Source organism: Triplophysa rosa, linkage group LG6 (assembly GCF_024868665.1).
Source record: "Triplophysa rosa linkage group LG6, Trosa_1v2, whole genome shotgun sequence".
Taxonomy (NCBI): Eukaryota; Metazoa; Chordata; class Actinopteri; order Cypriniformes; family Nemacheilidae; genus Triplophysa; species Triplophysa rosa.
This window is the reverse complement of record NC_079895.1, coordinates 14,122,225-14,150,019: the sequence shown is the minus strand read 5'-3', so window position 1 is coordinate 14,150,019 and position 27,795 is coordinate 14,122,225. Positions and strand designations below refer to the sequence as shown.

General features: G+C 37.0%; 3 protein-coding genes across 3 annotated transcripts; 2 read left to right on the top strand and 1 right to left on the bottom strand.

Moving 5' to 3' along the window:
- Positions 1–73: 73 nt before the first annotated feature.
- On the bottom strand, positions 74–4,483 carry tyw5 (tRNA-yW synthesizing protein 5). Its single transcript, XM_057336048.1, has 8 exons — positions 4,373–4,483; positions 4,135–4,289; positions 3,984–4,053; positions 3,821–3,865; positions 3,500–3,637; positions 3,303–3,390; positions 2,995–3,111; positions 74–2,820 (listed from the first exon to the last, which is right to left on the bottom strand). The coding sequence occupies exons 1-8, from the start codon at positions 4,451–4,453 to the stop codon at positions 2,543–2,545; spliced, it is 972 nt and encodes a 323-aa protein (XP_057192031.1). The 5' UTR covers positions 4,454–4,483; the 3' UTR covers positions 74–2,542.
- Positions 4,484–4,555: 72 nt separating this feature from the next.
- Positions 4,556–8,457, top strand: maip1 (matrix AAA peptidase interacting protein 1). Its single transcript, XM_057336050.1, has 5 exons — positions 4,556–4,985; positions 5,257–5,328; positions 5,431–5,557; positions 5,768–5,921; positions 7,771–8,457. Exons 1-5 carry the CDS (start codon positions 4,680–4,682, stop codon positions 7,847–7,849), a joined length of 738 nt encoding a protein of 245 aa, XP_057192033.1. The 5' UTR covers positions 4,556–4,679; the 3' UTR covers positions 7,850–8,457.
- Positions 8,458–8,722: 265 nt separating this feature from the next.
- Positions 8,723–23,954, top strand: pgap1 (post-GPI attachment to proteins inositol deacylase 1). Its single transcript, XM_057336047.1, has 26 exons — positions 8,723–8,965; positions 9,497–9,650; positions 11,568–11,743; positions 11,923–12,094; positions 12,209–12,369; positions 12,480–12,532; positions 12,705–12,771; positions 12,848–12,953; positions 13,043–13,101; positions 13,193–13,276; positions 13,488–13,537; positions 13,717–13,768; positions 13,905–13,982; positions 14,496–14,571; positions 14,874–14,947; positions 17,731–17,782; positions 17,859–17,925; positions 18,017–18,122; positions 18,431–18,469; positions 18,569–18,753; positions 18,974–19,219; positions 19,344–19,479; positions 19,583–19,633; positions 19,749–19,948; positions 20,071–20,175; positions 20,566–23,954. The coding sequence occupies exons 1-26, from the start codon at positions 8,834–8,836 to the stop codon at positions 20,705–20,707; spliced, it is 2,823 nt and encodes a 940-aa protein (XP_057192030.1). The 5' UTR covers positions 8,723–8,833; the 3' UTR covers positions 20,708–23,954.
- The last annotated feature ends 3,841 nt before the right edge of the window (positions 23,955–27,795 follow it).

Genomic DNA, 27,795 nt, shown 5'->3' with positions numbered 1-27,795 from the left:
ATATATTTTGATATATCAAATTCACTGTAAAGAAAAATGGTATTTTAATAAAAATGCACAGGGAAATGACAAAATTCCACTCGGGTCCTAAATTGCTCTCCTGAAATCAAAGTACATCCCTTTGAATCAATGCCCTCTTCACACAGGATCCACTATAAAAACACAAATGACATTTTAGTCACTGAGATGGTGTCTGTGTGATCAAAATGTGTGCCATGAATGACTGCATTAATGAATGAATGACCACTTGCGCTTTAAAAAGGGGGAGGAGATCGAAAGAAACTCTGGGTTTACCAAAGAAAACCCAGACCAGGTTAGGTTCACAGAGTAAGTTACTATAGTTACTGACTCTGAGCATAAGTTACCTCTCTTTTAGAAAGGGGCTTGAGTTACCCCGCATTCTCTGATTTGACATACCTCATACTCTGAAACGGAAAACCGTACTCAAGAGTTTTCACTAAACCTCCTTTCTGAAATGGGCCCAAGGTATATCATACAACAAAACAAGTATTACTTCCTGTTTTGTTTTATTCTTTAATTTTACATATACAGTACACACATGCCTATAATTATGTAATAAAAAGAACTAAAACAGGCTGTTTAATCCTTGGAATAATATGTTTTTTCTTATTGGTATACTTTTTTGCATTTTTCCTTTTAAATACATTATGTAGTATGAAACCCAATATACTAATATTTATATAATATTGGCATGTTTGTTGAATAATAGGCTACTGGCATGTTTGTTAAATATCAACAAAGGCGGCTATCATAATAAGGTCTTTGCTTAATCTTTTCATCCTACCCAAACGTAACAAAAAACATGGATATAAAACAATTTGAATGTCTTAAATTTATATATAAAAAAACTGTGATCAGCAGCAAAAATCCCAATTTCCACCTTTAGGGCAATGTTACGATGTTATGAATTAGCATGAAATGGGTTCTAGAGCAGCCATATCGAAAAGTATCTCATGCTTCATATGGTTAACATGTTGGTCTTTATTGTTTCAGGGCTATTTTTCTGTCAGATGGTCTTGTTAAGAGTGCGGAGAATTGTAGACTCTCTAATAAAATATCAACAAATATCAAATGAACACCTGACTGTCTCTGCCAGAAAGCTTAAAATGGATTGTGGATGGAACTTACGGCAAAAAAACAGAAGTACAAAATTAACACGGTGGTTAAATAAACTGTTTAGCGTGTTGACAAAATGTTTTTGTGCTCTATTTGTAAGTGGCTTTGGATAAAAGCGTCTGCCAAATGAATAAATGTAATGTATAAATGTAAATGGTTTACGAACACAAAAACACAAAATCAAGGTCCTGCCTATAACTGTATATGAAGGTACATTTTTAATAAACATTTGTTTTTGATTAAACTGCATGTTTGAAATTGTTTGATATCTATGAGAGCAAAGTTTTTTGTTAACATTTTAACTAAAGGTACCAATATGTGTGCTTTACTTCATGCAGCTCAGCACAGAGAGACATCATCCAACCACACAAGCAGAATGTGCCATGCTTTCAAATTGCTCTTTTTGTAATTTTGCGACCAAAAGAGGACGTAATGTTTTACCACTGCAGACAAAATGAAAGTTATACAGAACTGCAGCCAATTTTTTTTTCTTTCTCTTGACAGTGAAATGTGCAAGTCCCTGCCCTGAGAAATCACATTGGTTTTATTTTAATTAGGTTGTATGTATATACCCCAGTGCTGCTGCACTTCTGTACATTTGATTAGTTGACATTCATACCAGTGTACAAATAAATAGTTAGTGTCTGGCTTAACATCAGCAGATGCATAATTCAATTAATGAAATGACGTCATTCAAGACATTTTCACCTAATTTAAAGGGTAACTCTGACGAAAAATGAAAATTCTGCCATTAATTACTCACCCTCAAGTACTTTAACATCTGTATGACCTCCATTTTTCCTAAAAACGCGAATTAAGGTAGTTTTGGAAGCTTTCTGACTCCTCCTTAGATTGCAACGCAACCAACACATGAGCCACATGACAGTGCATCTGGTGTCAGCATCGCTCGACGCATGCGCATTCTGAAAACACAGGCTCTAGATCAGAACGTGCATGCGTCGAGTGATGCTGACACCAGATGCACTGTCATGTGGCTCTCGGGAACGCGCACTGGAAACTAACACTCAAATCAGGAAGTTTTTGAATAGTCTTTAGTTTTGTTCGTTTGCGCACAAAAAGTATCCTTGTCGCATTATGTTAATTTATACTGAACCACCGGAGTCGCGTGGACAATTTTACGATGTCTTTAGTTACGTTTAGTTACGTCTTTAATTTTACGTACTTTCAGCGCTTTGAAGATTGGTTGCGTTGCAATCTAAGGAGGAGTGAGAAAGCTTCCAAAACTACCTTCATTTGCGTTCTGGGGAAAAGCGTCACACAGATGTTAAAGTACTTGAGGGTGAGTAATTAATGGCAGAATTTTCATTTTTCGTCGGAGTTACCCTTTAAGGATGATAAGAAAAGTATTCAATGTCTTTCTCTCATATCAGAATAAGTAAGAGAACTATGTTGTGTCTAAATGTCCTTGTGCTTCCTGCATACAGTAAGCCCGGCTTTGAATCCGCAGCACCATACGACGGGCATAGAAATCACGATAATCACTCGGAAGTTCTTCCAAGATGCCTAGAGTCCGCTCCAATGCCTGCAGTGCTCGTGTAGCCGCTACTGGGTCTTTGTTTCCATATGGATCTTTCTTGTCATAATGGTCAGTTGGCAGATGCCTCCAGAACACATTGATACCAACACCAAACTCCAGAGCCAGGGTATTATGAAACCAAAGAGCTGTAAAACACTATAATTACATACTGTACAACATTTTATTTTGAATGCCACTTGTTTTGTCTGTTAACAATTAAGAGCACACATGGATTTATATGGTGTTATCAATGTAGAAGTATTTTATTGAATGTTCTTTTGCCATTTTTAAGTAATTAAACTGGTTTAACGCAGGTTTACCTGGAATGAAGAGCAGGTCTCCAGGTTCTAGAACGCATTCAAAGCGACATGCTTTTACAAACTCAGGATAACATTGCAGATCGGGAGTGTCAATATCCAAAATTTCAGACTTATCCCCTAATGTAACAATGACATAATGTAAAATTTATTCAAGTGCAATCCAACCTACGCTGACTTAAATTACATTTTGCATATTAGGCTAACATAAATTTAGTCCATTTATATCAGGTTCCGTTTTATGTGTGCATCATGTAAAGAAAACATTTTATATTCTACGCACAGTTATACGTAACATACTGAAATATCACCTGTGAGGTAGAGATGAATGGCATCTTTTGGGCTAAAGAGGACAACACGCTTTCGTCCTGTAACCTGAGCAAGCAGGTTATCCATTACCTGGTGCATAAGAAACCAGAGAGGTTAAAGATTCCTTCAAGTGACTAAAAGACACCTGTCTATTTGTGAAATCTGTCAACACCATCATCAAAAGGCTTTGAGAACTCACATCATAATGTGTCCACAGCTGCAGACCAGGTGAACTGATACGAAAGACACTAGAGAAAAACTGCTCAGGTTTAAAGAGCTGAGGGATTTGAAAGTCTTCTGCCAGCTCAGGGAACTGCTTCCTTAAATCAGCAGGTTCCTAAGAAAGAAAGAAATATCAACCTACAGTAAATATGCATTGCTGAGGGAATGAGGTTGAGGAGTATATTAATCACTCAAAGTCACAATTTCATGCCTTGTACACATGTATTTGAATGAGAATTACAGCCCAACAGAGGTGGGATCTTAATTTCTTTAATAAATCCAGTTGAAAATACAATACCTTACGTGCATCTTCTCCAAGTGAACGCAAGTAATAGCATTCATCCTGTTTGGAAAAAGAATACCATATATTTATTTTTAAGCAGGGGTCTTCAACCTTTATTTTGCCCAAATATCCCCACAGATTTTAAAGGCAGCCTTGCTCTCTTAATCAACGAACTAACCTCACTAATGAAGAACTCTGAGTGTTTTGCTTCTGCAGCCCTTTGAACAAACCTATCAAATGGAAGAGTCCTGAAATACAGAATTATATGTTAAAAACGCTCAGTTTGACTTTGGGCTCGCATACGTTTAAAATGTGTGTTGATAGCACACCTGTAAACAAAGTTTTTATGCAGAAAGTCCATTCTTGGTTCAGGGCAAACGTGCACTTTGACCTCGCGGTCTCCCCCTTTCTCAGCGAGGTAACTCACTGTCCACGCGTTCAGGCAGGGTCCCAGGGGCACGCGCTTCAGAACCGCGGGTCTGCGCTAAATGAGACATGTGTGATTCATTCAACTGCCCATAAAAACAAAACAAAACACTGCGTCTTTCAATGTATATCAATCTTTACCAGTGGATATATGTCCCTCGCAAAAGTTTCTGTGTCCACATCGGTGTAGACGGGCACCTCCTGCTTCTCTTGACAGTCCATGTCTAACAGTCTGAAGTTTCCTCTGTATTTACTACAATCTTCACCCTCCCATAAACTTTAACAAACATGCATTTTTACTCATTTAAATAATAATAGTTTGAAATGCTATGTTTGGGATGTGCTGTTTGTCTAATGCCTTTTTCGGTCTAGACGGAACTTTAATGTCTTGGCAAATTGTCAGTCGGATGTTTCAAACAGAAGAACAGCTGAGGATGATGGGAGGAAAATGGCGCTGCCCTTACTGAGGTGCTGCAATTGCAACAGGCCTTTCACGGTTTTCGTTCGGTTCTTTACATCAAGGTCGCTTTTAATAAATCAGTCCAGACGGCTCGCTCCCGTAGCGTCTGTTGTGTGTAATGTTCGGCGGCGGTGGTACAGCTCTGAAAGGGGCAAACACAAGAATCAGAAGGTGATGGTTGTTGGTATCCCGAACCCCTTCATCTGGTTTCGGACCCGCGTCTACTTCTTTTTGATCCGAACTTATTTCGACAAAGAGTTTAACATCGATGACTTCACGGATGGAGCTAAACAAGTATGCCAACATGAACGAAACAGACAGTAGTGTGTATAAGAATTCATGTCATATATGAAGGTGCTAGTTCTTTTTGTGTTTAAGTAAAATTGTCGATAATATTTTACCAGATTTTTTTCTTTGTAAACAAAATACATTGTGCAGGTAAATTATGTGAATGAGCCTAAATAGAAGATAGCTATAATGCAACTTAAAATTTTGTGTATAAGCTATCTAACTAGATTGTACATGATAATTCAGATACTAAGACTAAAACATCTCTTTCTTTTAGGCTTTCTCTCATGTGTCAAGGCTTTTATCTCGGTATCGCTTTGAGGCTCTTGAGGGATTAGTCGCTAAAGATGTAAGCAAACGAAGATACCAAGCACACTGTTGTTTTCTTAATTTGGGTTGTGTGGTGCGCATACGAGTCCAACATGATCACATTAGTGAAATATTCTCTTAGTTAATAGGGAAACTTCAGGAAAAATGCTCTCATTTGCCTCTGAGCCACCAGAGGGCTCTGTCGGCCGAGTCTGATGACATCATGTACACAACTACAGGAGATGTGGGCATTTATTATGATGATAATGGTGAGACCCTCTAAGCTCCATACCACGCAATATTTGTCAGGTGTTATTCTTAATTTCAGTTTGCAAGTGTGTAACTTAAATCTTAAATTAATTTAAATCAAGCAAATGTGAATTAAGAACTTCTACATAAATGTCAGGTATAATTTAGTGTCAACAAGCAAACCATACACACATTAGAAATTATTGCGGTGTTTTTTTTCTTGCTATCAGGGAGGAAATTTGTAAGTATTTTGATGAGATTCTGGTACTTGACAAGTGCCAGACTTCCTGATGACACTGTAGAGGGAGCGCGAGTATTCCAGGTTTCCATTGGAGGAGATGGAGAGCGACCAGAGACCAAAAGACTTCTTACAGCCAATTATGAGTGAGTGCCAAAATGACCCTCTTATTTTACTATATTTGATTGCGTCAAGTGAAATGTGAGGTTCTTGTAAAATGCTGTTTTGTTGTATTTCACTTGATCAGTAAATACAGTTAGGGCCATAAATATTTGGACAGAGGCACATTTTTTGTTATTTTAGCTGTGTATCAATATGTTATCGAGTTACAGTTTTATAATAGATATTGTCTTAAAGTGCACACTCTCAGCTTTATTTAGAGTGTATTCACATCCAGATTAGCTGAAGGATTTAGGAATTACAGCTCTTTAATATGAAGCGCCCCCCTTTTTCAAGGGACCAAAAGTAATTGGACAGTTGAATAAAAAGCTGTTTTATTCACATGTATGGGCTGTTCCTTAAATAATTTTGTCATAAATGAAGCATGTTAAAGGTCTGGAGTTGATTCTACATGTGGTGTTTGCATTTGGAAGCTGTTGCTGTGAACCCACATCATGGGGTTCAGGGAGATCGCCATGCAAGTGAAACAGACCATAGTTAGATTTTAAAAACACTACACATCCGTCAGAAAGATGCCAGGAACATTAAGAGCGGCCAAATCAACAATTTGGGACATTCTAAGAAAAAAACACACCGCTGAGCTCAGTAACAAAACAATCCTAGGCGTCCATATGAGATCAAAGTGGTGGATGATGACATTATCCTCTCCATGATGAAGAAAAACACCTTCACAACGTCCGGACAAGTGAAGAACACTCTCCAAGAGGTAAATATGTCAATGTTTGTCAATCAAAACAATAAAGAGAATACAAGGAAAAAATAGAGAGGGTTCACAACAAAGTGCAAAAGCCTCAAGAATAGGATGGGTAGATTAGACTTCTGAAATAGCCGAACAAGCTCTAGAAAGCATTTTTTTGGAGAGATCAAATTAATTTCAGCCTGCATAAGACTAAAAAGAATAAAAGATATGGAGAAGGCTTGGAATATCTCATGATATGAGCATACAACATCTTCAGTAAAATAGTGTTCAGGCAGTGTGATTCCATTTCCATGCATGACGTCCTCAGGCACTGGGTCACTGGTGTTTTTTTGGTGATGTAACAGAAGACAGAAGCATCCGGATTAATTCTTCACTTGTCTGGAAGTTGTGAAGATGTTTTTCTTTATCATGGAGAGGATAATGTCATCATCCACCACTTTGATCTCATATGGACACCTAGGATTGTTTTGTTACTGAGCTCAGCGGTGTGTTTTTTTCCCCCCAGAATGTCCCAAATTGTTGATTTGGCCGCTCTTAATGTTCCTGGCATCTTTCTGACGGATGTGTAGTGTTTTTAAAATCTAACTATGGTCTGTTTCACTTGCATGGAGATCTCCCTGAACCCCATGATGTGGGTTCACAGCAACAGCTTCCAAATGCAAACACCACATGTAGAATCAACTCCAGACCTTTAACATGCTTCATTTATGACAAAATTATTTAAGGAAAAGCCCATACATGTGAATAAAACAGCTTTTTATTCAACTGTCCAATTACTTTTGGTCCCTTGAAAAAGGGGGGCGCTTCATATTAAAGAGCTGTAATTCCTAAATCCTTCAGCTAATCTGGATGTGAATACACTCTAAATAAAGCTGAGAGTGTGCACTTTAAGACAATATCTATTATAAAACTGTAACTCGAAAACATATTGATACACAGCTAAAATAACAAAAAATGTGCCTCTGTCCAAATATTTATGGCCCTAACTGTATTAATGGAGAACCGTTTTAATACCAAGAGTAAATATCTAGAAAAACAATCAGTATATTTTATGAATATAATAACACTAATCGAATATTATTTTATGTCTGTATTGTTCTTATTTCCTCTGGCAGATTCCAAAGGGAGTTTACCCAAGGTGTGACCCCGGATTGGATCATCACAAGAATAGAGCACTCGAAGCTTCTTGACTGAGTGTGTTGACCTGAGACTCAAATTACAGAGATTTTTGTCATCTTTATTGCCTAACATGCCATTAAAATGTAGGTATAATTTACTCAGCTTTGCTGAGACAACATCAGAAAATAATGTAGCAAAATTGTCAGCTCCAGATACTCCCCTTGACAATAGAAAGATGTATATTTCTACATTGTTTTTTCCTCTTTTTTTTGCCCACTGTTCTCATATTAAGATTTTTATGTTTGTAAGTTGTTCTTGCCTCCACACTGAACATAATTTGACCAGGGAAACATTTTTAAACACTGCACATTTAACAACATATCTTTAAGTTTTGGGTCACTTTGGCTGAAATTTTTACAAAACAAAGGAACTGTAAAGGATAAGTACTGTATTTTGACCACAAAACATGTTTGTGTCATACATCAAAAACAGTATATGTATTTTTTTTCTTTCAGTTTTATCAATATGAGTGAAAATACTGTACAAAAGACAAAGGATTATAAATGGTTAGGGATTCTAATGAAATCTTGTTAATAATGTGCCTAAAATGTTTAACAGTACAACGAAGTTGAAATGAAGATTAAAGCCAAACATTTCACCATTGTGTCATTGCACAAACATTTTATATTAAACATTAAATTACTTGCGTTGTTCATAAATGTTTTACTTATGTGGTACATATGAAAGGTCATGACAAAAGATAAATTATGGAAACATGCTGGGGATGCAGCCTAGACAAGGAATTACTACAGCTTTATCACCATCCCACCTATTAAAGCCCGCCCAACAGGCTATTCCTTATTGGTTGACCGTGAAACCTATGCTCACTGTCTATTTGCTACATTTCCTGCCAGTATCTTGTCGTCACCCCTGGAGACGTGTGACAGATCCGTAGGAGGTTTCCTATAGGTTAAAACAGGCAGTGTGTGTTACAATGAGCAAAAGGGAGACGCGATTAAAATGAATGTGTAAATAAAGTCAAGCCGATTTCGTGCAGACATGAGGTATACTGTATACGCGTTTTTCGGCTTTGCTCTTGGGGTTTTGCTCGTGGGGTTGCGGGAACTGTTGTTTGGTTTCGAGGAGAACCGATGTAGCATGACATACATGTTCGAGTACCCAGAATACCGAGTGAGTACAACGCAACCGAAATAGTCTATACGATTACTGTTGTTTTCTATATGTTTTCCATTAGCAAAATACATAATGCTGTGTAACCAGGATAATATCACAAGCTATAGTTCAGTTAATAGTTCAGCTGCAGGCCATACAAGCAGTATTTCCTCATGCATATCATTCTACCTGTTGTTTTGGCAACAGCAAACATTTCTGGTTATAGGCATCGTCAATATATTAGTATACACGTCTTTGGGTATCACTGATGTAAATACACACGCTTAATAATTGTGTCCCATATTTCCAAAAATCATTCATCTTATATGTCATATCAGGCTAAACTATTTATTATAGCGAGCATGGCAGGTCTTGACTCCTAGAGTCCCAAACACATTACGTTAAATCTCACAGTAAGACCTAAGATTCTTCACATTAAGTCATGCATGATCTGTTAAAGTAAAACATTGATGTATTTATTTGTTCATTTTCTACCACGCGTTTTGCGCCTGACTACTCACGCTTCTTTCTGTGCGTTCACGTCCGTAGCGCGTGCAGCTCCCGCGGAGGGTCGCGCGCCTGTATCCGTCATACGGGCTGTATCTGTATGGAGAGGGCGCATATGCTCAGGAGACCAAAGGACTCAAACTCACGGGCGCTCCGGTGCTCTTTCTGCCTGGCAATGCAGGCAGCTACAAGCAAGGTGAGATGGGACTGTTTTTCTCAATTGTCTGTCTCAGGCTTCCGTGTAATCCACAAGTCTGAATATTGCGCAGAATTTTTGACATAAGTGTGTTATTCATGATAAATCTTGCCAAACAGCATACTTAAAGGAATAGTTCACCCAAAAATGGTCCCCCATATTTCCATTTTTGTGAGAACTATTCCTTTCAATATAGGGTTTCTGTAATATGCAGTCACACTCAAAGCACGTTGTTGGTTCCAAATGTAATTTCACATTTGTTAAGGTTGTGCTGTGTTCTTCTTATATTCATATTCAGCGAATTAGTAACTGAGACCTCCAACAAGACACATAAAAAAATTTGATACGTTTGTTTCTGCAATCTGCCAACTTTTTTAATATCTATTGTGTGTTTTTTTTGGACAATCTTTAGACAGAAATGCAATATAATATAAACAACTCTGTCTTGAGAGGTGTATAAAATGACCTTACATAATGTTTTGTTTTTATTACCTTAGAATGAGCTATTTCTATCTACACACCGCGGGTCCACTTACATGGAATGCACCATGTTGTTTCTACAGTAGCCCTAAACGGACAAACTGCTCTACAGAGCACGATTCGTAAATACGCTTTCTCCTTTCGCAAAGAAGCGAAAACATGACGAGATCTTAGTCCTGTATCAGCCACCATAGTGCTTCAAAAGGGAGGGGGTGGAGCAGGGCCGGCTCTAGGCATGGGCAGGGGTGGGCTGAGCCCACCTAAATGTCTGTCTTGCCCACCCAATGAGAATGAAAAAAACACACCAAAAATTGCAGTATTTTTCTATTGGCTGGAAGCAACGCCACTGTTCACTCACATAGCGGCTTTAGTTTGTAGCAGAGAAGCATGCTACAGGTGGAAGCAAAATACTGTGCAAAGGAATTCTAGGTGCACTGCACGCTTGCTTTGGGTTTATTATAAACAGCATGTAAAAGTAATTGTGCAGTAAAGTTTGATTTATTTATTATAACTGGACTTTTTGCGGTCTTATTTTGTGCTGTTAATAAACAGCTATTATTTGCTTGCAATAGGCTAGATTTTAACCTGTTGACTGTTAGTAATGACTGAAAGCGCCATCTTCCGAAGCTCCCGCTTCAGAAATAAATAAGTCTCCCTACATCTCAAACACCCCAATTCATGCTGCAGGTGGTAGCGAAACACTGTGCAACATAGTTTAGTTTAGGCACTGCGCGCTCACAGTCATCATAAACAACAGCAGATATGATGCAAAGTTCATTGTGCAGTGTAATTAAATTCATTCATTAAAACGGGTGTTTTTTGCGAAATTAAACAGAAGTCAGTGATCGTTCAGTGATGGGGATTGTTCTTAGCCCACTTTATATGCTTCTATTTATGTCCAGTTTACATAACCGCTTTATTAATGCGTAAAACATCAGTAAAATCAAACGCACACAATTACTATATAAAAGACAATAATGAACAATAATTATTTTTGTTTTAATCTCGCTGTCTTCTGTAATGAATCCATGTTTTTTTATTTATTTATAACATTATAAATCATTTAAATCCTGCATGTGTTGCAGTCATATATTGCAGTGTTTGTTCAATTCCAACAAAAGCAAACCTTAAGAGTGACCTTCAACAATAAAAATAAAAAAATCTGGGTTATTTCATAAAACATTATTTTTTTACTTTTCTAAAATTTACAAACATTCGTTTTGTGTTGCTTAAAACTAAATATGAACTTGTTTCGTTTTTATGCGATGTTTCTGTTTTAAAAACGCAGATCGTCTTTGGTTGCAATTTGCAACCTCACCACTAGATGCAGCTGAATGTCATACACTGGACCTTTAATCCACTGATTTTATCAGCTCTAACCAATAGGGAGAGAGAATAAGTTGTATTTGGCATAAATTGTTATAATCTCTATTGCAGCTCGTTCTCTCGGTTCAGTGGCATTAAGGAAAGCTGAGGACCTGGACAGACCGATCCAAATGAACGTCTTTACCATTGATTTTAATGAGGAGCTAGTGGCTCTGTACGGGGGCAGCTTGCGCAGGCAGACTCACTTTCTTCACGAGTGCATCAAAGCCGTCTTGCGCCTTTACAAGGTCAGAGGTGAAAAGGTCATGGGAGTCTTGCTTTCTTTTTTGTCTGTTTTTTCTGTCTATTTCTCAAGGCCACGTTTTGCAGTTGTGCACACTTTCGTAGGAGAGTCTCCTTAGTTCTTGAGTATCGACAGTCCGTCTTTGGTGGTTATGTTTTTTTATGCTTGTTGGTGTCATTGCAGGACCAGCCTGACCCCCCAACAAGTGTGGTTTTGGTGGGTCACTCTATGGGTGGAGTGGTGGCAAGAGCATTGTTCACCCTGCCACGCTTCAACCCACATGTGGTCAGTCTCATTATCACCCAGGCCTCCCCGCACCAGGCACCTGTGCTGTCTTTGGACCCTTATATACTGCGTAAGCAAATGTGTTAACACCTTCACATAAATGTGCGTGAGTGCGTGGTTTAATGTTTTAAACCAATGAAAAGTTTTAGTGAATTAAAAGAGTTTGTGTGTGTGTTTATGGTAGAGTTTTATACTACAGTCAGTAAGCGCTGGGCAACAGATGCTGAAAAATTTCGGAATGTAACCGTTCTCTCTGTGGGTGGAGGTCATCGGGACTACCAGGTGCGCTCAGGTTTGACTGCGCTGTCCTGTCCCATCGATGACCTCAACAAAATGTCCCTAGTGGTAAGTCTACTGACCCTATCTAAAATCTGTTTCTTTATTAAAACTCCTCAAGGGTTAATATTTTTCAGCTGATTTGTTTTATAAGTATATTTTTTTTGCATTTGTTGTAGGTTACTGCAGTTCCTAGGACTTGGGTTTCTACAGATCATCTCTCCATTGTTTGGTAGTTTTTTGTCACTTCATGTTTAGAGTCAGTTAATAATTTGTAAGCCTCTAAACTATTTGGTGTCGTAATAGCCAAAAATGTAGTGCTTTGTCATGGTTGTGATTTATTTATTTATTTTTTGTGACGCAGTATCTTAGTTTTATATTTGTTGTTTATTTTGTTTTTGAAGGTGCAAGGAGCTGGTTCTGGCCACAGTCAGGTCATTTTTTGACCTTATTGAACCTGAAACAGGCCAGGTGAGTTCTGTCCTACTACCATTTATAGTATTTAGCCATTTGTTTGAGTTTGTTACTGACTGATGTTGCTCATCAGTTCACAGACGATCCAGAGAAGCGAATGTCTGTGCTAAACTATCACTTCTTCAGACATCCAGTACAGCAGCCTGGCGAAACACAACATGGCCCTGTCACTTTCTCGGGTTTGTGCTCTTGTATATTTATGAATTTGTCGGTGTTCATCTCTCTTGCATAGCTAAAGTATAAAATCTGTCTCTTTTTATCCAAATAGCTCCTCCTGAGGCATGGAAGGAGGTCAACACGCTCCGTCTGTTCTATAGTGCTCCCAAGGTGAATATCTGTTTTAGGCTAATTCATTCTGACAGCATCACATTCACTGTTTGCTGGTGTAAATCACCCATTTTCTCAATCTTGTTCACAGGAAGCGGAAGTCAAGTACTTCCTCTTCGCTCTCTCCAGTCGAAGGAAAGCCTACAGTCATTTCCACTGCCGCAGTAATAATATGGTGAGGGAGACACACTGGATTACACATTCCTATAGGCTAGGAGTTAGTTATTCTGTCATTTCATATAAGCATTCATATGTACATGTTTTTAGAGGGCTAAACATGACATTTTTTTTTATATTGCAAACACATGTTGTTTTCCTCATCATTTATGCTCATTGTGAAATGTCTAAGCATTTTACACAGGTGTCTGTGTTTGTGTCTTCAATAGGAAATGTCCAGTTGGCTGTATGGCTGCACTCAGATCAGTGGCTCTGTGTGGTGAGTCTTTGACTTAAAATCAATTCCATCTCAAGTGTTTGAGACTGTAAGCATTTATGAATAGGAGAATTTAACAATTCAAAAAACAAGTAATGAAATGTAAATCTGTAGGAATGTGTAGCAATAATAATAATATTTTAAAGATTTTTTTAAAGAGTTTGTTTTGTCTCTCCTCAAAGTGTGCAGGCAGTAGATCTGTCATCTGGGACAGAACTTCTTCCAGCCTATAAGGTCAATCCACCATCTTCCACTATATATATATATATATATATATATTTTTTTCTTTCTTTTTCTTGTACATAATTCTACACTGTTTAATTGTAATAGTGTTAAAAAATTATTTTAAAAAAAGGTTGTTTTTTTCTAGGCTGTTACAGCGAAGATCAGTGAGCTCTCTCATGTCACTCATCTCATCATTGATGCATCTAACCCTGGTGGAGAACAGGTTAGTAACTCAAAAAAGGGTTTTACCATACTAGATATAAAACATTTGAATTTATGTTGTAAGACACTTGTTAGTGTCGCTTAGTAAGACGCTGTTAATGTAATATGATCAATATTAAAGGAGTAGTTCACTTTCAAAATGAAAATTCTGTCATCATTTACACGCCCTCTTGTCATTTCAAACCTGTATGACTTTCTTCTGCAGAACACAAAAGAAGATATTTTGAAAAATGTTGTTAACAGATTAGCACAACCCCCCATTCACTTCTACTGTCGCCAATGCAAGTGAATAGGGGGCTGTTAACGACATTCTTCAAAAAATCTTCTTCTGTGTTCTGCGGAGGAAAGAAAGTCATACAGGTGTGAAGCGACAAGAGGGTGAAAAAAACGATGACAGAATTTTCATTTTGAAGGTGAACTACTCCTTTAATGTTGTATCAATATAACTGTTGATCTCATAATCAAATGACTTTATAAGTGCTCTTCAGCTTTATTATTGTCTTTCTTCCTGTAGTTTGTAGTGGAGTGTGAGCTGCAGAGAGAGGAGAGCTTTACTGTCTCAGTGCAGATGCCTCATGTCCTGTCCTTTGGTAAACCCTTTAACTTGTATTTAATCATTAATACGTCAGTAATGATTCTTCACTAACTAAATGGTCAATGTAAATGCATGGTTCTTGTGATGTTTTATTTTCAGTGATTACGGTGTAGTCGTATAAAATACAATTTAGCAAACGTTTTCTCTCATTGTGCTCACTTCAGTGGCACAGCGGAGCCTCCACCAAACCTTTCAATTCTGTTTGAGCATGATGCTAGCAACATTGAGGTCATGGGTTCGATTTCCAGGGTTAACTTTTGTAGATGAATGATTGAGTATAAATCTGGCTTTTTGCAGGTTTGACTGTCAGTGACATTAGCATTAACTCCTCTGGGCTGCTCCATACACTGCAGATACAAGACTTTCACCAGGTAAACACTCACAACAGTCTGTATTAACTTTTGTTTTGTTTATATTTTTGATATTTACAATATTCATTTTTCAAGTCATTGGAAGGTACAAAACAAATCCACTAATACGCATTACAGGGTCTGTATGGTTGCTATACCATTGCACTGTAAACTTGTATCTTATTCTTGTCTAGAATTTAAGATTAAGATTTGCAAAACCTCAGATGGATAAATGAATGTATGGAAGTATTTCAATGCCATTAGTCTTTGAAGCAAAAAAGCATGTTGAATTACCACTAATCAAAAATAAAGCTGTTGCATTACCAGTGCTTGCATTTTTAGAGTCTGCAATTCAATATGGTTGTATATTTAAGCTGTGAATATTTCAAATTGAAACATTTCACGCACAATTTCACCGTTAAAAAGTTCAATAATCAAAATTCGCCTTTTCAGTTTCACTTAAAAAATTCAACTTGTTATAAAATACAACCTTTAATTTTCGACAGACAATTTTCAGTCCATATTATTTCGGTTTAAAAATTCGCTTCCACAAATTCAGTGGTTCAAATTCGACTTGAAATTCAAAGTTTCACATCCGGGAATCCCAGGAGAAGCAATAGAGCGCCGATTCCGCCAATGCATGATCTCTACCTGCTGCCTGACCGCTTCACCAGCAGGTGGTGCAAGTCGCTTCTGACGAAGACCAAAGCAAGACATGCAGATACTTTTTATATGTTTGCAGCACAGTCCACTCATCTGCTCGATTAAGTGAATTTATTTGATCTCATAGATCTCTTATGCATCATCAAGAAAAAAATAATTGTTTCTTGTACTGGCAGCTTAGCTCACCACTATCAGCCCTGGAACGGACATGGAGCACGGGGACAATTCCAGGTGGCCTGGAATCAGTGGACTATTCATACATTTATGATATTAATTTAATTATTTAAATATCCTACCCGATCTACTAGTACTGCCTATCTATAGTAAGAGTTTATGTTTGTATTTGGCTTGCTATTTATACGCATTCATTACTTTTTACGTGCATATGATTACCCCTTGGTATGGTGTGGGTTAAGTCGGTATAAAAGTGCATGCAAAACACATGCGTATCATATGCACGCAAAATATAATTTCTGTAGCTCGCCAAATGCAAACATAAAATCGTGCTTTTGATAAGCACGATCTTAAGTCATCAAATAATGGTTTGAGTTTCGAGGATGAGAAAATTGTATGTTACAGTCAATTACTGAATCATACTGTGTTTGAATAAAATAAGCTAATTGCATGAAGCTATTTGAATGACACATGCAATGGTATCTCATTAAATGTGCCAGAAAACAAGACAAGAAGTTTTTAAATCATTACATTAGTTACATAACACCATCACAATAAACTTAACATTTAAATTCAAATAAAACATTTTATTTCGGTTTAAAACTAAATAGGAAAAATAGCAATAATTATACATTTTAAACAGACAATAGTAGTAGGCTAACTGAAATAGTAATGAAAACAGATGTAAGAACAAGCCATGAACAATTTTTCATCAGAACAACAAACAACAAATATGTGTTACGCCAAACTTTACAAGACATAATTAGGTTAATATACCGTGAGTGATTGACATTTTAGCATTTAATGAACGGACAGCAACTCAAGCAATTAGCGTGTAGTCATACTCGCATGTTCGTGTGTGGCACATTATTGGGAAACGCACACAGCATGCAACAAAAGTTTTTATCTTTGCGCGTATAAACCATAACGCCGTGAGGTATCTTGCTTGGCTGCAGCCTGCACAAGACGTTTCGGGTCTAGTCGGGTTCTAAAGAAAGTGCTGTCTATTTTTATCTGGCCTGCTCAAGAAGTTCGCTTGGCTAAAATATCAGTTTTTCTGTCTCGTATTAACAAACAAACGTTTCCACAATTCCACAACATCCAGCATGTTCTGAGAGTCTCAAATTAAAACAAGATCACGCAAGGAAAATAAAAAGAATGTTTATTGAGATTGCAGCTACTTCATATAAACAGAAGCACATGGGAGAGTACGGGTCAATAAGATCCTAGTTGAGATCTCAGTTATTTGACCGCTTCAAACACAATAAATGTCCTGTAAATGCTGATGATGCATAGTATTTATGTGAACACGATGTGCTGAAGTAAAAAATAAAAGCTCGAGCCAGAGCAGGAAACCTAAAATTTCTGATGTTGATGATGCATAAGAAGAGATCTATGAGATCAAATAAATTCACTTAATCGAGCAGAGTGGACTGTGCTGCAAACATATAAAAAGTATCTGCATGTCTTGCTTTGGTCTTCGTCAGAAGCGACTTGCACCACCTGCTGGTGAAGCGGTCAGGCAGCAGGTAGAGATCATGCATTGGCGGAATCGGCGCTCTATTGCTTCTCCTGGGATTCCCGGATGTGAAACTTTGAATTTCAAGTCGAATTTGAACCACTGAATTTGTGGAAGCGAATTTTTAAACCGAAATAATACGGACTGAAAATTGTCTGTCGAAAATTAAAGGTTGTATTTTATAACAAGTTGAATTTTTTAAGTGAAATTTAAAAGGCGAATTTTGATTATTGAACTTTTTAACGGTGAAATTGTGCGTGAAATGTTTCAATTTGAAATATTCACAGCTTAAATATACAACCATATTGAATTGCAGACTCTAAAAATGCAAGCACTGGTAATGCAACAGCTTTATTTTTGATTAGTGGTAATTCAACATGCTTTTTGCTTCAAAGACTAATGGCATTGAAATACTTCCATATGAATGACCTTAACTTTGTTTCTGCAGGTTTATCAGGCGTTCAGAATCACAGTCGTGAGTCACTGCAAGTCCACTAAAGGTAACCAGTGCTTCAGCTGTATCAGCATAGTGATATGAAAGATTCAAATCTGTCTGTAAATGATTTTGTTTTACAGACAGACTACCCAGCGTGTACAGACTGAGGGTGCCTTGGTTTCGTGAAGACTCGTTTACCACAGCAAGGTAGACAGAAAAATTCTTTATATACTTGTTTATTCCTCATTTCTTGCAAGTTATAATGAGCTTTTGTCGTTTTTCCATTTCTGCACTGAAGTATTCCATCAGTAATTGAGATATATGGCATGCTTCACACCAGCCGCCCAGACAACACCTCCAGTGCCCTTCTGCAGCTCCACACTGCCCCCAACTGCCAGTATAAGGTAGTTCACACAGGTCCCTTGTTTAGACCAGCAGCTCTCAAATGGATTTGATTCAGGACCCAGATTTTACATTGGATAGTAAATGGTGAACCAACACAATACTAGAATTGTTTGCCATGCTAAACAACAATTTCAAACTGAACAAGATTGAACTGTGTAGAGTGAACAATATGGAAATGAACGTACATGACATAGACTAAATACAAAAGCCACTGGCTCAGACAGTCTAAGTGCATGAATATCATACATTAGCAATAGTCATTAGTCATCAGCTAGTTTATCACTAAAGCTGTGTGGTTTCTCTGCAGGTGTCTTTTCGGACTTCCATTCCCAAAGTGCTTGGGCAGGTGAACTTGTATTGTGTGACATTACATTTATCATAAATTTGTCATATGTTTTGAATCTGTGAGCATTCCTAATATTTAAAAGGAGTTGTTGCTTATTAGATCCTGCGTTTCTGTGGCCCGACACTGCCTGTGTATGCAGCCGTAGTGCTTCTTCTGATGATCAGGGCTCAACTGAGCTCTGTGAAAAAGTCAGGACGTCTTGTTGGAATGCAAGAGGCGATGAGTAAATCCTTACAGCTGCACACACTGGAACTGCCTGTCCTGCTGCTGATGCTGTTGCTCAGGTGAGTTTCTCTACAGTGCCGCTCTACTTTGTGTGACTGCTGATGCTCTATCGCTGCATAAGGACTGTCTCAGATCACAAGAACACACATCTGATCATGCAATATGTTGGCTATACACAATTAATTGATTCGTTTTTTAGTTAGTTAAATATATAAGTTTCATATATAGTAGTTCAATGTTCATATGTATTTGTTTTTATTCCATCCCTCTCTTACACAGGCAGAGCTGGTTTCGGGATATCTGGTTCTCTTTGGGTCTCCCAGGGGTGGATAGTCTTCCATTAAACCCTGCAGAGGACTTCTCAAGTCTTTTTACATCTCAAGATATAAAAGCATCTGCACAGGAATGGCCACGGCTGGTGTCCCCACTGCTCTGTGTGCTAGGTGCAGCTATTGCATTCTGGGGCAGCACAATCCTTAGAGTTTTTGTCCGCTTTCTGTCCTTCGTGCTTGCTCCAATGCACAGGTAAAAATAACAGCTTTATATTATAATGGGCAGGATTGTTATATATTTATGTGTTGTATTTTATAAAAATATATGTTATATAATTTTGTGTGACTCGTGTTGTCACGTTGCTGTTTTACGACAGACCTTTAGTGTCGCGAGACTGTGGCACCCTTCGTCTCCGAACTCAGATTCTCCTGATGGTGTGTTTGAGTGTGCTGGGTGGTGTCACCTGTGGTGCTCTGGCTCTAATGGTCTCCACTCTCCTCCACTTTTACAGGGTGAGTGATCATATCCATCTTTATTCATGCCTGCTCTATAATTAGTTATGTTAGAAAGAGAAATAATGAGACAAATGGTATTAATCTTGGGTTTTCTGTGCAGGTTCTTAGATTACAGATGACCGAGAGATCACTAAGTCATGTTTTGAATCTGGTAAAAAAGTTATCTTTATAGCTCCTGTTTCAATTAAACGTGTCACATTGATTGACTTTCTTATTACAGTAGCTCACAATCTGTAATGTCTATTGTTTTGTTCCGCTTAAATCAGGCCCCCCAGAAGGTTTCTCAAAACTCTGAAAATGGGTTTCACGGTAAAGGCACAGAATTTAACGGCACACCTCTGGTGTCAGAATCACTGCTGCAAGATGTGAGAGATGATCTGCAGCTCCACCTTAGCCTGTCCACACTGCTTACCCTTCCCATGATGCTCTGCGCCCCTTCCCTTATCCACTGGAATCGCAATCTCAGGTAATAAGCTGGTCTTTAAGGCTTTGTTTGAGGAGCATGTTTGGTTCTCAGAAATCTCTTGTGCATTTTTATAATAAAGTTTGAGTTGTGTTGTTATTTGTCATGTCTGTATGTGTCATCAGATATTGGGTTCAACTGGACCCTGACCCCTGCTGGCCTCACACGCTGCCCTTGCTCTTGAGCTCTGTACTGCTCATCAACTCTAACACACAGACACTCCTCCACAGGTTTGTGTGCATTTTTGTCTTACTAAAGATGAATGATGTCCGATGTGCACAGTGAATGAGGTTTTTATTTTAAATGAAAGTTAGTAAATCGTTGCTGTCCTTCCAAAACCTCAGATGTCCAAGTTTGCTGTTTTTCAGGAAATGGAAAAAACACTTTACATTTAATATGATTAAATACCAGTGACAAACTTAGATGGTGACTGATAATAACAATTTATGGCAAAACATAAAAATCACGAATACAAGCTTTCAGAGGGACAACAGCAAAATGTGCAGAATAAAGTACCCAAATATTACTTACCACACAGTCTTAAATTCAATGTTCAGATATATGAAAGATTTTAGGAAACAAATTACATGTGTATTTACACGTTATTGTTATTATTACAGCAGGTTGATGCTGAATCTGACGACACATCTGCTGTTGCCTCTGTGTGTGGGCATGCTGGCTTTCTGTCCCCTGCATATTTACCGGGTCACTCACTTCCTGTCTGCAGCTCTGACCCTTTTGGTCTCTTCTTGTTATTTTTGACCTCCTCTCAAACCTTAGATTCAAACCAGACCAAGGATTCGTGAAACTCCAGACAGCCTTAGAACCTTGTGTGCATTCAGTGGGATCACACGGGTGACATCACTGGACCAGCACATCTGGAGTCATGTGATTTTGTTGTGACCAGCACATCTGGAGTCATGTGATTTTGTTGTGACCAGCACATCTGGAGTCATGTGATTTGTCGTGTGTTGTCATTTGTGGCTTCTGAACAGGGTATTTCCTTTTTTAATTCCGGTATGTTTGTATTAATGAACAATGTTGTTCATTAGGCTAATTTCCCAGACAAGTTAAGCCTAGTCCTTAACTGTGAGAACAGCGTTCAGTGATGGTTGTTTTTAGATTAAGATTAGATTTAATACATGTATGGGAAATTAGCGTCTGTGTATGTGTGTATTGGGTTGGGAGGGGTTGAACTAAATCCATCAGATTTAGTTTTAATGCCTGAAGTCAACATGAAACTAATAATCCCTGTTTACCTTCCTCGCACAGATTCCTGGTGCGTCTTTCAACAGTGTCTGTTATTTTGAATGTCCATTGAGTTTAAGAAGTGAAGTTGTCCTGCACAATTGACTGTAAACTCACTTTCAGAAAGTTCACAATTCAAAAAATTTCTAATGTTTAATGTATTTATTTTTGTTTCTGAGGAATATTCAGAAAGTACATCACATTAGAAAAGCAGAAGGGGTTGCGATTTCTGTTCCATGTTGACTTTTTAGTAGGGATGTCAAACAATTAATTGCAACAATAAAAAAAGTTTGTGCTTACAAAATATATGTCTGTGTACTGTGCATATTAATTTTGTATTTATAAACACATACATATTTACATGTATTAATTTATATTTACCAATAATTTTAATTATATATAAATGTTTATTCACTTTTATATTTTATTTTTATAAATGCAAAATGAATATGCACGGTACACAGACATATATTATTATAAACACAATATTTTATTCTGGATGCGATTAATCGTGATTAATCGTTTGACAGCCCTACTTTTTAGGTAATAAAAACAGCTTTAAATGTTCATTCAGCTTGTGCATTAGTCTGGCTACATCTCTCTGCCTGTTTTTTCAATCTGTCATTTCTGCCTTAAACTATTTTACTTACTATTAATATTTAATTTTATTGTATTTTTCAGTGCAGATGTACCTCTCTGACAGATCAGTTCCTATACTAACCCCCCTTTTCCATTTAGCCGAAACAAAGTATGACAGCTAACCGCCAACATAACATTCCGTCTGGAGATGTTATATGTTTTGTATGTGGATTGACAAGCAATATGATTTTTATATCAGCATCAATGTGGACAATAAGTGATGTTAAAACATCACATTGTCTCGCAACATAAGGCGAGGTATTACAATCACTGCCACAATCTCAGTAGCCACAACTCTTCTTGCTGTCTGTATTCTTGCTTCCTCATCTGATCTGCTCAATACCTTAGAGCTGATCCAATGTAATTTGTCATCGTGAGTCGAATGAAGGAATGGTGCCTTTCTTGTAATATGCAGGGGCGGACTGACCAGTAGGAAATTCTGTCAAAGTCCAGAACGTTCCCGCCGACAGCCTTGACCAGGGGCGGACCAGCCATCTGGAGTATCAGAACTTCTCCCGTTGGGCCGCAAATGTACAGAATAACGCGAGGCATTAGCGAGACGGACACGTATACATGTAATGCAATGACACCAATAACACCAAGCCAAATCCAACCCCCCCCCCGTCGTCCACATAAATGGTGGATGGCCGATGCAATCAAATACACCACCGAACTCCCCCCGTAGACAGAAATGGTGGAGGGCCGATGTGGGAAGAAAACTCCAGGGCTGTTTTTGCTTCCCAGTCCGCCCCTGGTAATATGCCCCTGCTTCTCTGATACCATTTCAAAAAGCTTCTTGTCATCCTAGCAATCCGATATGTATATTACATTTGGCTATATCCTTCTCTCACAGGCTGTTTTTCACCAAAACACACTTGTTTGACACAGGCTTGTGTCATCTGCACTGTGACTGTACTTAAGTGTGTGTATGTGTGTGTCTTTAAGATTTTTGCGAATGAGAAATGACAGGTCAGGTGTTGTGTGTGTGCTGGGGTCTTGCTTTGCCTCATTCTCAATTTGAGCATTTTGTGGCGAAATGTGCCGCTTTTTTCTTCTCGTAATGATTATGATTGTTTTCATTGGTGTTCACTGTGATGTGCCACAATATTTTGAGGCTGGGATTTGATTATGTCGGCTGATCCAGGATCAGGTCCTGGTCATGATTGCTTTCAAACTGAAGTGAAATTGATTCAACAGCAGCTCTTTATCCCTTTCATTGACAGCAAAGTTTGTACTGATGACTTATCTTTTGAATAGAGACGTCTCTACAATGTGTGATAATATTTGTTGATGGAAGTTAGACACTTGCAAGAGTTTTAATACAGGTGATAGATTTGAAATGATGTAAACAGCATGCATGCTGTTACAGTATATATAGCTTGTTTCATTTGACTAGAAAGGACGATGTAAAACAGAACACCTCAATTCAGCTGTAATCAGCCAAAATGGAACAAAATGATGTAATTGGGGGAACAAAAGCCTGTGTATTCCACAGCCATACTGTGTATGTGGGAATCAAATACAATATTTCTGTTTGTATTTGGATGTAGCTTGTGACAGGCCTCAATTTAGCTGTGACTGTTTTTGACTTTTTATAGAATGCATCTCACTGCCTCATAAACCTAAATGCTGTCGTGCTTTAAGATTGTTCAGTCAAAACAATAGCGCTGTTCACTGTTATATTTTGGAAGACAAATCTATAGAAATGTATAAAACAAGTGAATAAACTTTACATTAAGTTTGTATTTGTTAATATTAGTAAATGCATTAACTAACATGAACTAACAATGACCAATATAGTGTTTTCAGAATGAATTAAGTTTATGTTAGTTCATGGTGCATTAACTAATGGTAGCAGTTTTTACTTTAAAAATGAATTAGTAAATGATGAAATTAACATGAACTAAGATTAATAAATAAAGTGTTCATTAGTTCCTGTTAGCTAATGCATTTATTTGTTTACAAATACAACCTTATTGTAAAGTGTTACCAATGTGTTATAAATATCTACAGCCGCAGAAAAAAATTAAGAGACCATTCCAAATTTTCATTTCAAATAAGCATTAGTTTACATTGTAAAAGATTTTGCTGTATGCAGCTAGTTGCCAGTAATTTACTGTAGATTTATATTTATCTAATTTATTGGCAACGGTTTGCTCAAAGATAAATGAACATTAAACATTAACAAGTCTTTATCTTTATGGGAAAAAAACTATAAAATAACAGCCTCATGCTAAGCATTCTGGGAACCAGAAATCCTCAATTTCAGTTTTCTGTTTTTTTTGGGGGGGGGGTCACAGAATACTTTGAGGCTGTTATTTTATTTTCTGTAAAGATAAAGACTTGTTAATGATTAATGTTCATTTACCTTTGAACAAACTGTTGCCAGTAAATTAAATAAATGTAAATCTACAGTAAGTTGCTGGCAACTAGCTGCCAGAAATCCTGTAATTTCTACAGAATGTTTTTACAGTGTAGATTTGGTTTAGTTTTAGATGTATTGTGGCCAGGCCAGTCCAGTGTCTGTTGAATTTCAACAAAATCAAACCTCATGAAGAACATAAAGTCATCCAACAGCAATGTGAAAGACTGACAGCATGACAACACACATGAAAACTCTTATGAAAATCGAGGTAATAACATTTTTAAAACTTTTCCTAAATGCAAATATTACTGTTGTATTGCTTAAAAGTGAATATAAACTTGTTTTCTTTGCCGCTTTTAAGGGTCTGAGAAATACATAACATCTTTTCTGTTATTTTGACCTGTTTCTCCAATTTTTTTTTTTTTGTGAATAAATGCAAATAGAAAGAATATTTTTACAAAATAAAACAAAAATGATAATTTTAGCTAAAAACATACCTATAATAGTAAATTCAGAAAAACTAAATAATTTTGAAATGATCTCTTAATTTTTTCGAAGGCTGTATATTGTAAGGAGGTAACATGTTTAATGAGTATATAGGTCTCATGGTTTTAGGGTTATAGTAAGGGTTATTTTTATTGCACGAAGGATTTTAGCAGTAAAATGGCTTATTTAAACTCTTTTGCAGTGTCGTAATGTTTTTCTTGGTTACAGATGTTTACTTGGAGATGTAATTGATACAAGTGTGATCAAAGTGCTGTTTTGCTTGGTGCTTTTATAATGATCATATTTTACTTGTGTGAACAGTAACTACCAAAACTGTGTAAGTTTATTTTTTACTGATTTGTGTTGAGCACTGTCTAAATGCAGATATATGCTAATATATTAGTACTTTGATTGGCATTCAGGCTAAATGAACATAAGTGGCTGGGCAAAGTGCTTCTGTGATTGGTTGTGATCAATGTTGTCTTAATGTGGTTGTTAGGACAGCTCATGTTCCAGAAATAAGCAGCATATGTCATTATTAGATATACAGATATGCTATAAAGTGTCAGAGGTGTTGTGCACTTGTTTTGTAATTAAAATGTGCAGGATAACAATGTAATTGCCTATTTGTATATGGTGAAATTACAAAGTGAACACTCAGGTTTGTAAAGTGTTGTAGAGTCGGTGGCTTTCAGTGTTTATATATTTGACCATTTACACTAATGTTATTTTATTCAAAAATATGTGCAGTTTTTGTGCACTTATGCTGTCCCAATAAATTGTTTACTGGGAGCTTCTCGTTTCTTAATATCTCAAGTATGTTTTTATGTCTATACATTTTTGGTTTCAGAATTTGAAATGTGTGAATGTAAACTCTGAATATAAACTAAATATAAACAATAGACATTTTTCAAAATATCTTTGTGTTCCACAAAAGAAAGAGTCATATACAGATTGAAACGACATCAGGATAAGTAAATAATAACCATTTTGGTAACACTTTAGTATAGGGACCAATTCTCATATTAACAAGTTGCATATTAGCATATAATTGGCATATTGGCTGTTTATTAGTACTTATAAAACACATTCTGCATGACCACATTCCTATACCCAATACCTAAACCAACAACTATTATACTAACCATTAATAAGCACCAAATTAGGAGTTTATTGAGGCAAAAGTCATAGTTAATGGTTTGTTAATAGCGAGAATTGGACCTTAAAATAAAGTGTGATTACCATAAAATATAAATTGTACCATAAATTGTAAATAACAATAAGTTGTGATTTACTATATATCACACACAAACTTTCCTGACATTTATGGAAAAAAGTTTAACCTTGTATAGCTACGTTTAAAATATTTATATATTTTCCTCAGCATACCAGTGTGGATTTATGGTGTTTACTTGTTTACCCAACAACTATCACAAAAATATATTTTGAAACTACAAAACCACAGCTAGAAGAGAAAGTAAACATTTGTTTATTAACTTTTCCTCTAAGAAAGATAGCCCTAGTGTATAGACGGTATAGACGTTACTGCGCACGCGCACTTTTGTGACACCAACTGAACTTCCGGTACACATTCACAAACAAAAGAGTGCCTGTAGATCATTTCTGATAACAATCAAAAGAAACCGAAAAGAACCGTTATTTGGCTAAACTCGCCTCTCCTGACTGCGATACCAAGCTCAACCGCTAGATGTCAATGTACCATACGGTTTGTTTAACTACAGGACCCATTCAACAAATTTTTATTTAATAAAATGAACATACAAAATTCAACAAATCGTTTATTTAATACAATTATTATACAATAAAATAATAATGCAAATTGATATGAACCTAAATTAAATACAAATAATAATATATTATTAGTCACTAACCAACCACCAACCGGAAGTTAACTGGGGGTCAGGCGCGCGTCCGATGAAACGGTCTATACAGTCGTGACAACTAGTCCCAGTCCCCATTTATAAACATTGTAAAGTTAATAAATTATATAACGATCTACAATCAATCTATAAGATCATTTAAAATCTTTTTTGTAATGACATCTGGATTTCTCCAAACAAATGTAATCGTTGATAACACGTTTAGACTGTAGTTTTTAACCTGGCTTTAACCTGTTATTTCTGGCAGTGTCTTTAGTATGGGATCAGAATTGTTGCAATATTCCGAATAAATAAACTATGATCCGCAAATAAATATAGAAAGTTTCACAAACATTTTTTAAATCCACATATGCACAAAAAGCGAACCATAAATATATGTTAGACGTTCCACAAAAAGAAATGGAATTCACAAATAAATACAATGAGATTTGAAAATAAAAAATATTTACAAATTTATTTTAATGGCATTTATTTGTAGATCACTTTCTGCACATTTGTGGATCGCTTTCTGCACATTTGTGGATCGCTTTCTGTGCATTTGTGAATCGCTGCACGCATTTGTGGATCAGTGCACGCATTTGTGGATGGCTCTCTGTGCATTTGTGGATTTTGAAACATTTCTAACCTCAAGACGTGCGCACAATCCACAAATAGGTGGACTCCGCCCACTGTCTGCGCAAGCCAATCAGGTAACTTCCGCTTTCGTTGTCCAATAGGGCACGTTCTAACTTTAGCCAATCACGTTTTGTTCTGCACTAAGATTCAAGGAGCTAACATGGCGGCTATTGGCAGTCTAAAATGCGTGATATACTAAGAAATGTGAATGGTGTGGGAATATTTTTCAGATAAAAGTATGATTTAAATATCAATATAATCAATAAGTGTTTTCTTTCATTAAATCATTAAGCTGTGTGATTTTGTCATGTGCTTGCTATCTTACTCAGTAAAATAGTTACTGTGGCAAATGGGGGTTGGAGCCATAAATTATCTAGATCAACACACACACACAAAGAGTCACAAAGAGTCATAAAGAAAAGAAATAATATGAATCAATCCACTGCATATGTTTTAAGTATAATCATGAGTTGTGATGTGTTTTTAATGAATCATAGGATTAAGAAACAACGCTATATAATTAAAAACATTAGATGATTGAGTGTTTTCTTTTTACTAAAAGAATGTTAAGAATGTTGGTATGTTGTCCGGCCACA